Consider the following 13,751-nt stretch of genomic DNA (forward strand, 5'->3'; position numbering starts at 1 on the left):
GCCCCGAGGCGTGAACCCTCTGGGCCCCAGGTGTGAACCCCCCAGGTATGAACCCTCTGGATCCCCAGGTGTGAAATCCCCAGGTGTGAGCCCCCCCAGGCATGAACCCTCTGGATCCCCAGGTATGAAATCCCCAGGTGTGAGCCCCCCCAGGCATGAACCCTCTGGATCCCCAGGTGTGAAATCCCCAGGTGTGAGCCCCCCAGGCATGAACCCTCTGGATCCCCAGGTGTGAGCCCCCCAGGCATGAACCCTCTGGATCCCCAGGTATGAAATCCCCAGGTGTGAGCCCCCCCAGGTATGAACCCTCTGGATCCCCAGGTGTGAAATCCCCAGGTGTGAGCCCCCCAGGCATGAACCCTCTGGATCCCCAGGTGTGAGCCCCCCCAGGCATGAACCCTCTGGATCCCCAGGTGTGAGCCCCCCCAAGCATGAACCCTCTGGATCCCCAGGTGTGAGCCCCTAGGTGTGAGCCCTCCAGACCCCCTTGGGCATGAGGCTCCTGGGCATGGCACTCCGTGGTGGGCACCCCCTGTACTCCCCCAGGTGTGAATCCTCCGGGAATGAACCCCCCAACCCCTGCAGCTCCCCAGTCATGGACCCCCTGAGCCCCAGGCAGAGCCCAAAGGTTCCAGGGCCGATTTCGGGGTGCCAGGCTCCCCCCTGAGCACAGTCCCCCCTCCAGACTCTATGTGTCCCCACGTGTGCCAATAAACAGGCCGGAAAGTGAAGGAATTGTCCTTTATTTGGGAAGTTCACAGTCAGTTTGGGGTGCAAGGACAGTGCTACAACCCCCCCACGAGCAGAGCTGAGGCTGGGCAGGCGCTGGGGGGGCTGCAGAGCAGGGAGGGACCCCCGAGGGGCTTGGAGCCACGGGAAGACAGCCTGGACAGAGGGTCTGCAGCGCTCCCTCCTCCATCCCTCCCACCGCGGGTTTCTTTGGCTTCCTTTGGACATTGCACGCTCCAGGGATGTGCAGAGGAGGGCAGCGGGTGCCTCCGGGAGGGCTGAGCCCCTGGCAGCCCCCAGGAATCAGGGAATGTCGCTGCATTGCCCCCTGGGCACATCCACATCGCTCCCCACACCTTCCTCCTCCGTGCCACCCTGTCCTGGCAGCAGGGATGGGCACGGCCAGGCCGTACCGGGGAGAGGCAGCTCCTGCTGCCCGTGACACCCTCAGGGCTGGGGCTGAGCCCCTGACTGCCAGCAGGCTGCCCGGGGGTCCCTGCTCTGCCAGCACCCCCTGCCCACCCCGCGGGTGGCGCCCGCCCGTGCCAGGAGGGATGTGGGGAACGTCGGGAGAGAGATCCGGCACCTCCGGCACAGAAAGCAACCGTGGGGCTGCGAGCCCGCGGGAAGGAAGGGGTGGCGCAGCCTGGGGGCAGCCCCTCGGCACAGAGAGCCAGGCCCTGGCACTGCCCCTGTGCCCGGGGGCCGCCCCGGTGCCAGCCTCAGTTCCTGGCGGCGATGACCACGGACAGGGCCACGCCGCCCAGCGCGATGGCCGTGGCGCCGAAGAGCCACTTCCAGGGGATGGACTGCGGGGCAGAGCAGGGGCAGGGACGTCAGGGGCCGTGCCCGTGGCAGGGGACACGTGCCACCCTCCCCGCCGGACAGGGCATCCCGAAAAGGCAGCGCCTGCGGGACAGCGTGTGCCGCCAGCTGACAGCGCTTGCCGACGGGAGCGGGAGCAAAGTCCGGGGCGTGCAGCTGGCACGGATGGCTGGGATCCACAGGCACGCGCTGCCAGGGCACAGCCTGCTATCTGTTATCTGGGATGTGTTCTGGGCACGGCTCCCGCAGCACGGGCCCTGCTCCCAGCGGGATCCTCACGCTGCCCGAACGCGTCCTGCACGGGCTGGGTCCCTGCTGGGGACCTGGGGGACACTGACACAGCCCTGTGGGTCACCTGGGGGGCTGTGTCCCTCCTGGGGGACACTCACACAGCCCTGTGGGTCCCTTGGGGGGCTGTGTCCCACCTGGGGGACACTCACACAGCGCCTGTGGGTCCCCTGGGGGACACTGACACAGCCCCTGTGGGTCCCTTGGGGGGCTGTGTCCCACCCGGGGGACACTGACACAGCCCTGTGGGTCCCTTGGGGGGCTGTGTCCCTGCTGGGGGACACTGACCCAGCCCCTGTGGGTCCCATGGAGGGCTGTGTCTCACCCAGGGGACACTGACACACTCACTGTGGGTCACCTGGGGGACACTGACCCAGCCCCTGTGGGTCCCATGGAGGGCTGTGTCTCACCCAGGGGACACTGACACACTCACTGTGGGTCACCTGGGGGACACTCCCACAGCCCCTGTGGGTCCCCACCCCATCCCAGAGGCCTTCCTTACCCAGGGCAGTTTGTCTTTGCACTTGCTGGGGGTGCTGGCGGCGCTGGGGTTCCCCAGCATCTTCCTGTACATCTCGGTCTCCACGTTCCTCTGGTCTGCGTGCTTCTTCACCAGCTTGGAGAGCTCGGCGTGGATGGTCTGGGGAGGAGAGCGAGCTCTGCTCGGCCCCGCACCATCCCCGCCTGCCAGGGAGGGGACCCACAGCCCTGGAATGTGCAGCCGAGGGGGTGACGAGGCCTCATCCTGCCCCACATCCCAGCTCCATGGGGACACTCTGTGGGGCCAATGCCCCTCTGTCCTTTCTGGCTGCTCAAGCAGAGCCCAGAGCTGATGCCAGGCACCAGGGAAGGGATTTTATCCTTTAATCGAGACAGGAAAGTGTCTGCCTTGAGCACAGACGTGCACCAGCCCTCCCACTTTCCGTCTGGGAAAGCGGCCTTAAAACTCAGCCTGGTGTCAAGTGGGATTGCAGCAGGACCCACAGCGTGCCCACACCTGCCCTGCCGGGGCAGGAAAAGGCTCTGAGCCCTGCGTGGGGCCCACAGGCTCCCCAAAAGCCGCAGGAAGCCCCGGGCAGGGCAGGGTGGCACAAGGACGCCGTGGTGGCCCTGGTGGCACAGCCACGCTGTGCCCTCTGCTGGGGGACACGTGCCCACGACACAGCTCTGCCAGCTGGGGAAATCTGCCTCCAACGCGAAAATCTGGGTGTCTGCAGGACAGAGCTGCTGCTCAGAGCTCACCAGGGCTGTCGCACCAGTGCCAGAGGGGTCACAGGAGGGACGCGTGTGACAGCCTGGCGGGAGGCAGGTGGGGCCCAGCACTGCTGGGTGTTTTCAGCACCGGTGGCCCCTGAGTCACCCAGGCCGCCCCTGGAGCCGGGCAGCAGCTGGGGAGGGCAGTAATTTGCTGTTCTTGTGGTTTCACTGGACACGTCACTGCCGGGCACTCGGATTTTCCAGCCCTCTCCAATTAAAAGCTCCATCGGAGCTGCTGGGGATGGGAGCAGCCGCCCTGCCCAGGGACGTGCCAGGGGAATGTTCCCTGCGCTGCTCCCTCTGCACCCTGACCTTGATGGCAAACAGAGGGTTTGGGGTCCTGCTCACCCTCCCAAGGGAGCTCAGAGCAGCCCTGAAGGTGCTGTGGGGCCACCAAGCACCTGCTTGTGCCACATGCCACCCGTGACCTTCAGGGACTGGATCATGGCACAGATCCTGGTGAAACCCCCATGTGAGAAATGGGCACAGCAGATCCACACAAGGATTAAAGCCCATCTGGAGAGCCAGGACCCCCAGGACACCCCTGTGCAGGCAACACCTCCCCGTCTCCTGCCAGTCTCGCTCCTGCTGGGGTCATTTCCTGGCACTGCTTTTTGATTTCTCCCCAGGCTCCAGCCCTGCAGCCGATCATTAACTGACAGGAAATTCCTGACCCAGAGCTCGCCCTGCCCGGGCGCTGGACCGAGGGCTGGCTGCTCCCAGCCCCTGGTGATTCACTCTGGGGCTGCCCAGCCAGTTTGTGGGGACTCAGCTCTGCCCCACTTCCCCCGGCCACAGCACAAACTGCCCGAAGCACCTGGGCCAGCCTGGACCCTCCCCACGGCAGGGAGATGGGCTGGCAGGGACTCCTGCCACCAGCAGGACCAAAGGTCACCAGGGAACCTCACGGCGTGGAGATAAGGCTGGAGAGCAGCCCAGCCACACTGCATGTGGGGCATCCTTCCCCAGGCTCTGGGGGCTATTCCAAACATTCCCCAGGCTCTGGGGGCTATTCCAAACATTCCCCAGGCTCTGGGGGCCATTCCAAACATTCCCCAGGCTCTGGGGGCTATTCCAAACATTCCCCAGGCTCTGGGGGCTATTCCAAACATTCCCCAGGCTCTGGGGGCTATTCCCATCTTCCCCAGGTTCTGGGGGCTATTCCCACCCTTCCCCAGGCTCTGGGGGCTATTCCAAACATTCCCCAGGCTCTGGGGGCTATTCCCACCCTTCCCCAGGCTCTGGGGGCTATTCCAAACATTCCCCAGGCTCTGGGGGCTATTCCCACCCTTCCCCAGGCTCTGGGGGCTATTCCAAACATTCCCCAGGCTCTGGGGGCTATTCCAAACATTCCCCAGGCTCTGGGGGCCATTCCAAACATTCCCCAGGCTCTGGGGGCTATTCTCCCTCATTCCCCAGGCTCTGGGGCCTATTCCCATCCTTCCCCAGGCTCTGGGGGCTATTCTCCCTCATTCCCCAGGCTCTGGGGGCCATTCCCACCCTTCCCCAGGCTCTGGGGGCTATTCCCAGCCTCTCTTCATGGAGCTGGGGGCAGCTCCAGGGAGTCTCAGCCTCTCAAGGGGAACACTGAGGTTTGTAGGGGCAGGGACAAGGGAGAAGCAGCAGCAGCGAGGAGACCCCCAGCCCAGGGGGAGCACGGGCAGCACACACCTCCAGCCTACCTTGTTGGAAGGCTCCAGCTTCAGGGCTGCCTTCAGGATGGGAATGGCCTCTCTGTACTCTCCCTGCTGAGCCAGCACCTGCAGGGTGACAGGGGACGGTGCAGGGTGGGGTCTGTCCTTCATCCCTCACCACACCACGGAGAATGGGACCCCTCCTCACCTTCCCCTTCCTGAAGAGAGCCTTGATGTTCCCCGGCTGGTGCTCCAGCACCAGGTTACAGGACTTGAGAGCTGCCTTGAAGTGGTCCAGCTTGAGCTGCGAGGCCGCCAGGTTGTTGAGACACTTCACCTTCAGGTCCAGCAGCTCGGCCTCCTCGTCCGGGCTGAAATCCACTGCACACCCACCGAGGGCAGGTCACAGCAGGGCCACGAGCCCGGGGACCCTCTCTGGGCGGGGACAGGTACCTTTGGAGCTGGAGCCCAGGATCCTGAGGGCGATGTCGTACGAGTTGACGGCCAGCACGTAGTCTGCCTGCTGGTAGAAGAAGTTGCCGTGCTCCCGCTTGCGGTTGGCCAGCTGGATCTTCTCCTTGCCAGTGAGCAGCTCCAGGTCTGGGGCGTCCCGAGCCGCCAGCAGCTCCACCTCCAGCGTGAGGGGCGCGTTGGGGGGCACCTCAGGGCTCCTGCACAAAGCCAGGCCACCGCTGTCACCCCCCAGGGGCTGCTCTGAGGGTTTGGCACCGTGAAACCCAAGCTCAGAAATCCCTGATGTGGATATTTGCCCTCGAGATAGGACACCCTGCTCACGGTCAGGAGCCAGGGCATCCCTCTGGCTGTCCTGAGCAGCCCAGACCCCTGCCAGGGGGCTCAGAGACCCTGGCACAGAGCCCAAGATGCCCCCGTGGGTTTGATTATGACCCGTGGAGCAAGTTACCAATCTTAGACGAAGATCTGCAAGCCACAACAAATTAAGTGGAATGATAGTGAATTTATCACGGGGTGGAAAAGTAGATTTTGGGGTTTTTAAACTGAGGGTTCAGGGGGCAAGATGGAGGGAACTGGGTGTGTCCAGCCTTTCTCCTTCTTCTTCTTGGCCTCCATCTTCTGCTGTGATGTTGGCACTTACAGATTGGTTTAGAGTAGAAGCTCACTGTCTAACATAGGTGATAGGTATTGGGAAGTTATTGTAAATATTGTACATGTAATTTTTAGTATAAAAAGATAACACTGCCCCAGGGGCAGGCAAAGTGCATGGAACTGTCCTGCTGGACAGACCTCAGCAGGACAGGAGAAAGAATTTTATAGCTAAGATACAATAAACAACCTTGAGAGCAAGAAATGAAGAGCCCTGACTCCTTCTTCAAGCCCTGGGCTGGGAAAAGAGACTTTCTAACACATCTTGGGGTCACTGTGAGTAGCAAGAGACCCCTACAAGGAGGCAGAGGTTGGACAGCTGGGGTGCCACCAGGTGAGCAGGGGACATGAGCAGGGGACAGCTGCCCCAGGCCTGTGTGGGACCCCCCTGCCCCACCTGGGGGGCTGCAGCTCACCTGCCCTGAGCTCCGTAGCAGTACTTGGCGTCTGACACGATCAGAGCCGTCTCGCCCATCTCCAGGAGCTGCACACACAGGTCCAGAGCCTGCAGGGGACAACACGGCACCACCATGGCAGGGACTGTAGGGGTTCTCCAGTTCCAACCTCCTGCCACGGGCAGGAACATCCTCCACAAAACCAGGTGGCTCCAAACCCCTCTAACTCAGCCATCACCATGGGGAGAGAGCATGAGCAAGGTAGAGGGGCCACTTTGATCCACAAACAGGATCTCACTGATCCCAACCCTCCCTGCAGCCCCTGAGGCGAGGTCCTGCTCCCAGGTGAGCCCCCAGCCCGCGCCCACCTGCAGGACATCGCAGTCCCCCAGCGTGAAGGTGAGGGCAGGCTCCTGCTCCACCACGGTGCCATCCTCCAGCGTGGCCTTCAGGCGGATTGTCACGTCCTGGCCCTTCTGGGGACGGCTCTCCACACCCTGGCCCGGCACCAGCGTCTTCTTCTTGAGCAAACCATTCCCTGGGCACGGAGAAACCGGGGGCACATCGGAACCGGAGGGCACGGAGAAACCGGGGGCACATCGGAACCGGGGGCACAGAGAAACCGGGGGCACATCAGAACCGGGGGCACAGCGGGACCGGGGGGCACAGAGAAACCGGGGGCACAGCGGGACCGGGGGGCACATCGGGACCAACGGGGAGGGAAAGCCCGGCTGCCCCCACCCTTGTGCGGCTCCTGCAGGCCCGGGGAGGCCCGAGAGGCCCCGGCACGGAGCGGCCTCAGCTCTCACCCAGAACATCGAGCCACTCCTCGGGCTCCCCGGCCGCGTCCCCCGCGCCCCGCACCGAGGGGTGCGCGTCGTCCCGCGGCGGCGCCGTTGGCCGGCCCACGTCCTCCAGCGGGGGCAGCTCGCTCAGGTCATCCTCGTCTTCGTCCCCTTCCTCCTCCAGCACCTCGAAATCCTCCGCCGTGTCCAGCTGGGCCGCGTCCGCCTCGGCGCCGGTGCCCGCCCGGCCCGGGGAGCCGCCGCTCGGTTCCTCCCCGCTGGACGCCATGGCGGCGGAGCGACCTGCAGCGGGGACAGAGGGCGGGGATCGGGGCCGCTCTTACCGGCACAGACCCGGAGAGCGGCGGGACCCTCCGGGAGCCGGGGATGCGCAACGGGACAGCGGAGACCGCGGAGCGCCGGGGAGGGCTGGGGCCTGGCGGGCAGGGGCTGGGCTCGGGGGGATGGGATGGGGATGGGGATGGGGTGGGGGGTCTGTCCGGCGGGATCGGGGTCGGGGTCGCGGCCCCGGCCCGGTACCGTGGGGGGGGCGGCCCCGCGCCCCCCGCCCGCCCCACGTGACCGCCGCGCGCCCCCCGCCGCTCCCACCTGGCCCGCGGACGCGCGGGCGCTGGCCCCGCCCCCCCGCTCCTATTGGCCCGTCCCCGCCCACCGCGCGACGCCATTGGGCGGGGAGCACGCTCGTCAGCCGCGCGCCCGCGGCGGCCCCGACGCCTTAAAGGGGCCGCCAGCAGCGCGGCTGCCCTGGGGCTGCGGGCGGCGGGGCCGGGGGCTCGGCGCCGGTACCGGAGAGGCTCCGTGATGCCCGCAGGGGTCGCGCCCCTCTCACCTGGCCGCTCTCCGGGACTTCCGGCTCGGCGCCGTGACGCAGCGGGGTCGCGCCCCACGTGACCGCACACCCGGAAGCGGCGCGGAGCGGCCGCCGGTGCCGCCCCCGGTACCGCCGCCGCTCCCGTCATGTGAAGCGGCGGGACGGGCTCCCGCAGGTGCGCGGGCGCTGCTGGGGGGAGGCCCCGGGGACACCGCTGCAGGCCCAGGCCGTGACCCCGAGGGAACGCGGGGCTGGCGGCGGAACCGGGGGCGGCGGGCGGCCGGGGGACCCCCGTTACCGGCGTGTGGGGGGCACGGCGGCTGGGTACCCGGCACCGGGCGCACGGCAGGGCGGAGGGGGTCCCGGTATCACGGAGGGTAAGGGGAGGGTCTCCGTTACCGGCGCAGGGGCTCCGGTGCCCCGGCTGAGCCGCCCCGCGGTCCCGCAGGTCACGATGGAGCCCTCGGCCTCGCAGGTGTTCTGCGGGAGGGTGCTGGCCATGGTCAACGCCGAGGACGTGAACGCCATCATCCTGGCCCAGAAAAACATGTGAGTCCCGGGGGGACAGCCGGTACCGGCACCGGGAGCCCGCCGGGATCGTTCCCGAGCTCCCGGTGTCTCCCCCGCGCAGGTTGGATCGCTTTGAGAAGACCAACGAGATGCTGCTCAACTTCAACAACCTGTCGAGCGTGCGCATGCAGCAGATGAGCGAGCGCTTCCTGCACCACACCCGGACCCTGGTGGAGATGAAGAAGGACCTGGACAGCATCTTCCGCAGGATCCGGTGGGGAACGGGCGGGAACGGGCCCGGGAGGGGCGGGCGGGGTGTCAGAGTGGGGCACAGTTGGGAGTTTGGGGGGCTGCGAGAAGGAAAATCTGGTGGGGAAGGGATAAGATGTGACGGGTGGAGGTTGGAGCTTTGGGTTTCCATGATCCCGCCCTGGGTGGGCTCCGCTGCCGCGGGAGCTGCTCGGGGTGGTCACAAACCACAAAATGTGGGGCTCAGGAGCACCCCGTGTGCTGGGGATGGGGTGTTCTGGGGTTTGGGGTGGGAATGCTCAGCTTTGGGGTTGGTTTGCACTGCCCAGGGAGCTGTGGGGCCGCCCTGGATCCCTGAGCTCCCCACGGACTGGGATTGCTCTCTCCTCCCCAGGACGCTCAAAGGGAAGTTGGCAAAGCAGTACCCGGAGGCTTTCAGCAGTGAGTGATTCCTGACCCACGGATCTGCAGAGTCGTGGCATGGTTTGGGCTGCAGGGACCTCAAATCCCACCCAGTGCCACCCCTGCCATGGCAGGGACACCTCCCAGTGTCCCAGGCTGCTCCCAGCCCTGGCCAGCCTGGCTTGGGCACTGCCAGGGATCCAGGGGCAGCCACAGCTGCTCTGGGCACCCTGTGGGAGGAATTCCTGCTCATTCCTTCCCAATATCCCATCTATCCGCACCCTCTGGCAGTGGGAAGCCATTCCCCTTGTCCTGGCACTCCACACTCAGTTTTCCTCCTGTGGGAAGACTCTCTGTTCCTGAGGGATCCCTCAGGAATCACAAGTCCCCATGCTGGCCTGTGGCTGCTTCCCCAAAACCCAGCAAACTCCTTAAATCCATTAAATCCACTTGCAAGAGCGGCCTTGGGACGCGGGGAGCGGGGCTGGATCCCAGAGTGGGGGCTGGAAGTTGGAAAAAATTCCAACCAACCCCCAGTTTACACCCTGTAGGGTTTTTTTAACCCCTACAAGCTGCAAGCTCAACCGGGGAATCCCTCTCACCACAACTCTGCCTCCTTCTCCCCCTCAGACATCATCCATGAGTCCCCCATCCTGGGGAACCTTGCAAGAAATTCCAACCAACCCCAAATTTACACCCCGGCGATTCGCTGGGGATTTTTTAACCCCTGCTACAACCACACTCAGGGAATCCCTCTCCCCACACCGCTAACCTCTCCCTCAGACATCCACGAGTCCCCCATCCTGAGAAATTGCAAGAAATCCCAACCAACCCCCAATTTACACCCTGTAGGGATTTTTTAACCACACTGATGCAATCCCTCTCCCCACACCGCCAACCTCTCCCTCCTGCCCCCAGACATCCACGAGTCGCCCATCCTGGAGGACGACGACGACTTCGACCCCGTCCCCAAGAGCACCACGACCACCATCGCTACCTCGGAGCAGAGCACGGAGTCCTGTGACAGCAGCCCCGGCCTCATCTCCCCCACCACCAGCCAGGAGTTTGAGGATTTATCGCAGGGCCACTGCGAGGGCCCGGCCCTCAACGGACAGAGTCTCACAGACGAGGACACGGCCACCCTGGACTAGACCGGGAGCCCCTGTGGAACTTTCTAGCCTGTATTTATAGCTGTGTGTCGCTCTTTTGGGGTTTTTTGGGGCTTTTTTTTTTTTTTTTCCTCTCTTGGGAAGAGGGGAGCCAAGGCTGGGAGAAGCAGAGGGAGGAGGAAGGGGCTGCCCTTCTGCCTGGAAGGTGTAAAGCCACCTTCAGGCTGGCTTCAGGGGGAATCAGTAAATCCTGGGTTGGAAATGCCTCTTGTCCTCCCTCCTTCCTGCGCTCAGGAGAGCCGCTACACTTCACCCTCCGTGTAGATTTTTTGGCGCAGAAAAGCCGTTTTGGGGGCGAAGACGTTTGTGTTTTGTAAGAAACGTTGTCTCTGAGGCTCTGTGTGCCCGCCAGCTCTGTCCCTGCTGCTAAAGGACTTGCGCTGGCTGAGTTCTCCCTGCTGGCTGAGCCAGAGCCGTGTTTCCCTTTGCTTCTCACACTCAGCCCTCATACGGAGCTGCTGCTGGCTCCACAGGCAGGTTCCCAGCAACTGGAGCTCTTCAGATCTTTCTGTGGTGCGATGGAGGAACTGCTTGGCTTTGGGGTCCTGAAGGCCTGCGAGGGGATAGAGGGGAACGGGGGACTGGAGGAATGGCTGCTGGGGCTGACCCTGGAGCTGTGGGACCAGCACGGGGATGGCTCTGGGCTCCATGGCGTCGGTGTGGCCCCAGTCCTGTGGCCATGGGGTCAGTGTGGGGCCGGTCCCAGGGCTGTGGGGTCAGTGTCCGGTTTGGGGGCCGGTCCCGGGGTCAGTGTCCGGTTTGGGGGGTTGGTCTCAGGGTCAGTGTCCGGTTTGGGAGCCGGTCCCTGGGTCAGGGTCCGGTTTGGGGATCGGTCTGGTCCCAGCTCCGTGCGGACGCTCCCGTGCCCTGTCCCGCGGTGCCGGTGTCACCCCGGCAGCGATAGAACAGTGCCGGGACGGTCTCGGGGCGGTACCGGTGTCCCCGCCGGAAATGACGGAGCCGTCGCGGGGCGGTACCGGTGTCCCCGCCGGAAATGACGGAGCCGTCACGGGGCGGTACCGGTGTCCCCGCCGGCAGTGACGCACCGCGGTTCCGGCCCCGCCCCCCTTTCCCTCAGCAGCGAGGCCGCGGGTGCGCGCGGTGCGGGACCGGAGCGGGCCCGGGGCCTGGGGCGGGGGCCCTGCATCCCGGGAGGGGCCGCTGCATCCCGGGAGGGGGGCTCGGGACACGGGCAGCGGGGGCTGGAAACCCGGGAGGGGCCCTGGGTCCCCGGGGACGGGACTGGATCCCGGGGCAGGGCCCCGAGACCCGGGGTGGGGCTGGATCCCGGGATGGCGGGGCTGGGTCCCGGGAGGGTGTTCGGGAACGGGGCTTTGAGGGGCCGGGGAGCGGCGGGGCCCTGCCCGGGGGCGGCACACGGCCATAACGGGGCCGGCCCGGGGTGACGCGGCCGCCGCTACCGCAGGTGAGACGGTGCCAAGATGCAGATCTTCGTGAAAACCCTCACGGGCAAAACCATCACCCTCGAGGTGGAGCCCAATGACACCATCGAGAACGTGAAGGCCAAGATCCAGGACAAGGAAGGTACAGGCAGGGCCGGGAGCGGCGGGGCGGCCCCCGGGGCTCCCCCGGTGTCCCCACCGCGGTGATCGTGTGATTGATTGTGCGTCCCGCAGGGATCCCCCCCGACCAGCAGCGCCTGATCTTCGCGGGGAAGCAGCTGGAGGATGGCCGCACCCTCGCAGACTACAACATCCAGAAAGGTGCTCCCTGCACCCCGGGGGTTTTTGGGGGGCGTTTTTGGGGTACCGGCTGCTCTTTTCCCCCGGTGTGACACCGATGCCTCCTCGCAGAGTCCACCCTGCACCTGGTGCTGCGCCTGCGAGGGGGAATCATCGAGCCCTCCCTGCGCCAGCTGGCCCAGAAGTACAACTGTGACAAGATGATCTGCCGCAAGTACGTCCCCGTGCCCCCTCCCCGTGTCCCCTCAGCCCCTTCCCGCAGCCCCCAGAGCCCTCCCCGGGGCCAGGGGCTCTGCTGACCTGTGCTCCCCAGGTGCTACGCCCGCCTGCACCCCCGCGCCGTCAACTGCCGCAAGAAGAAGTGCGGGCACACCAACAACCTGCGCCCCAAGAAGAAGGTCAAGTAGAGCCCCCAGCCCTGCCTGAGCTGGCTAATAAAGTATTGCAACGCTCAGCCCCGCCTTCTGGTGGTTTTTTTAGCCAAATTGTGGTGTTCAGCAAATGAGGGCCGTGCTGGAGCAGCATGGAGGGTGGAGGGAGGGAGGTGGTGGTGATGGTGGGCAGTGCCTGCAGCAATGTGGGCACAAACTGGGACCCCCTGCCCACCCACGGGACCCCTGGCTGTGTGCACACAGCAGATGGATACTGGGATCACACACAAACCCCCCGTTAATGCACTGGGACCCCCAGCCATGGCAGGTGACTGCCACCAGAGCCCCCTACACGGCCCTGCTCATGCACTGGGAGTCCTCTGGTCACTTCTGGATGGACACCGGGCCCCCCTGCCCACTTGCTGGGACCCTCAGCCAGGTGTGGATGGGACCGCCTCTGTCCTGGCATCTCCCTGTTCGGTGGCAGACACACCGGGAGCCCCGGCCGCGTGTCCAGGGACAGGCACCGGGACCCTCTGTTCACGGAGCCCCCACCGCATCTCCCTGCCCACCCACCGGGACCCCCGGCCGTGTATTCACAGCACAGACGCTGCGCGGACCGTACCGGGGACCGGGGCTGGCGGCGCTGCCGCTCGGGGCCTGCAGGTGGCGGCGGAACCGCGCTCCGCCCCGCGGGCCCCGGGCCTGCGCCGTGCGGCCGGGCCAGGCCATGGTGAGCGGCCCCGGGAGCGGGACGGGAGCGGGAGCGGCCCCGGGGGGCGGCGGGGGCGGCCCGGGCCCGGGCGGGGTCACGGCGGGGTGGTGGATGCGGGGTCCCGGTGCCCGTGTGTGCTGCGAACCGGGGCGATCCCGGTGCCGGTCCGCGGACACGTGGCCGGGGGGCTCTCGGTGCCCGTCTGGGCTGTGTGAGCACGGCCGGGGCTCCCGGTGCCGCTCCGGGCGTGCACAGAGAGGGGTCCCGGCGCCCTTCGGTATCGCGGGCACTGCCCGGGGGTCCCGGTGTCAGTCCGGTTCGTGCCCGGGTGGCCTGGGGGCCCGATGGGTGGGCAGGGGGGTGTGAGGGGTCCCGGTGCCGTCTGTGTTGTGTGCACAGGGCCGGGGGCTCCCGCTGCCGGTGCCGGGCTCAGCTCCAGCCCCGCGGCCGGAACCCACCGGGGACCCCCAGAGCCGGTGCTGGGCCAGGACGCGTTGCCCCGGCGCTGGGGTGACGCCGCTGGGTGACGCCGCCTCTGCCCGGTGCCGTTACCGGCTCACCGGGGCCACCGCGTCCCCTGTGTCCCGCAGACGGGCGAGGCCGTGCGGGAGCTGCTGCAGCGGCTGCGGGAGCTGCAGGGCGAGCGGGTCGAGACGTACCGGCTCTTCGAGGAGTGAGTACCGGCACCGGGGGCGGCACCCACCGGGGCGGGCGGGGCGCCCCCAGCAGGGAACCGGATCCCCGTCCCGATTATTTTGCATCCTG

General features: G+C 66.2%; 3 protein-coding genes across 6 annotated transcripts; 2 read left to right on the forward strand and 1 right to left on the reverse strand.

Moving 5' to 3' along the window:
• Positions 1 to 727: 727 nt before the first annotated feature.
• On the reverse strand, positions 728 to 7,944 carry FKBP8 (FKBP prolyl isomerase 8). 2 transcript variants are annotated; one of them, XM_059489557.1, is made up of 9 exons: positions 7,886 to 7,944; positions 7,060 to 7,338; positions 6,619 to 6,788; positions 6,272 to 6,360; positions 5,187 to 5,404; positions 4,942 to 5,114; positions 4,782 to 4,859; positions 2,345 to 2,482; positions 728 to 1,538 (listed from the first exon to the last, which is right to left on the reverse strand). In XM_059489557.1, exons 2-9 carry the CDS (start codon positions 7,322 to 7,324, stop codon positions 1,452 to 1,454), a joined length of 1,218 nt encoding a protein of 405 aa, XP_059345540.1. In that variant the 5' UTR covers positions 7,325 to 7,338; positions 7,886 to 7,944; the 3' UTR covers positions 728 to 1,451. The 2 variants fall into 2 exon arrangements, with proteins under 2 accessions (XP_059345540.1, XP_059345539.1); XM_059489556.1 differs by lacking the exon at positions 7,886 to 7,944 and adding an exon at positions 7,645 to 7,676.
• KXD1 (KxDL motif containing 1) lies at positions 7,829 to 10,518 on the forward strand. 2 transcript variants are annotated; one of them, XM_059489571.1, is made up of 5 exons: positions 7,829 to 8,042; positions 8,316 to 8,416; positions 8,499 to 8,651; positions 9,021 to 9,067; positions 9,947 to 10,518. In XM_059489571.1, the coding sequence occupies exons 2-5, from the start codon at positions 8,322 to 8,324 to the stop codon at positions 10,177 to 10,179; spliced, it is 528 nt and encodes a 175-aa protein (XP_059345554.1). In that variant the 5' UTR covers positions 7,829 to 8,042; positions 8,316 to 8,321; the 3' UTR covers positions 10,180 to 10,518. The 2 variants fall into 2 exon arrangements, with proteins under 2 accessions (XP_059345554.1, XP_059345555.1); XM_059489572.1 differs by lacking the exon at positions 7,829 to 8,042 and adding an exon at positions 8,226 to 8,244 and having other exon boundaries at positions 8,343 to 8,416.
• A 675-nt stretch (positions 10,519 to 11,193) lies between these two features.
• Positions 11,194 to 12,354, forward strand: UBA52 (ubiquitin A-52 residue ribosomal protein fusion product 1). Of its 2 annotated transcripts, none has more exons than XM_059489574.1 (5): positions 11,194 to 11,289; positions 11,624 to 11,742; positions 11,835 to 11,921; positions 12,012 to 12,114; positions 12,214 to 12,354. In XM_059489574.1, exons 2-5 carry the CDS (start codon positions 11,640 to 11,642, stop codon positions 12,305 to 12,307), a joined length of 387 nt encoding a protein of 128 aa, XP_059345557.1. In that variant the 5' UTR covers positions 11,194 to 11,289; positions 11,624 to 11,639; the 3' UTR covers positions 12,308 to 12,354. The 2 variants fall into 2 exon arrangements, with proteins under 2 accessions (XP_059345557.1, XP_059345558.1); XM_059489575.1 differs by having other exon boundaries at positions 11,197 to 11,298.
• Positions 12,355 to 13,751: the final 1,397 nt, after the last annotated feature.

Source organism: Ammospiza nelsoni, chromosome 27, assembly GCF_027579445.1.
Source record: "Ammospiza nelsoni isolate bAmmNel1 chromosome 27, bAmmNel1.pri, whole genome shotgun sequence".
Taxonomy (NCBI): domain Eukaryota; kingdom Metazoa; phylum Chordata; class Aves; order Passeriformes; family Passerellidae; genus Ammospiza; species Ammospiza nelsoni.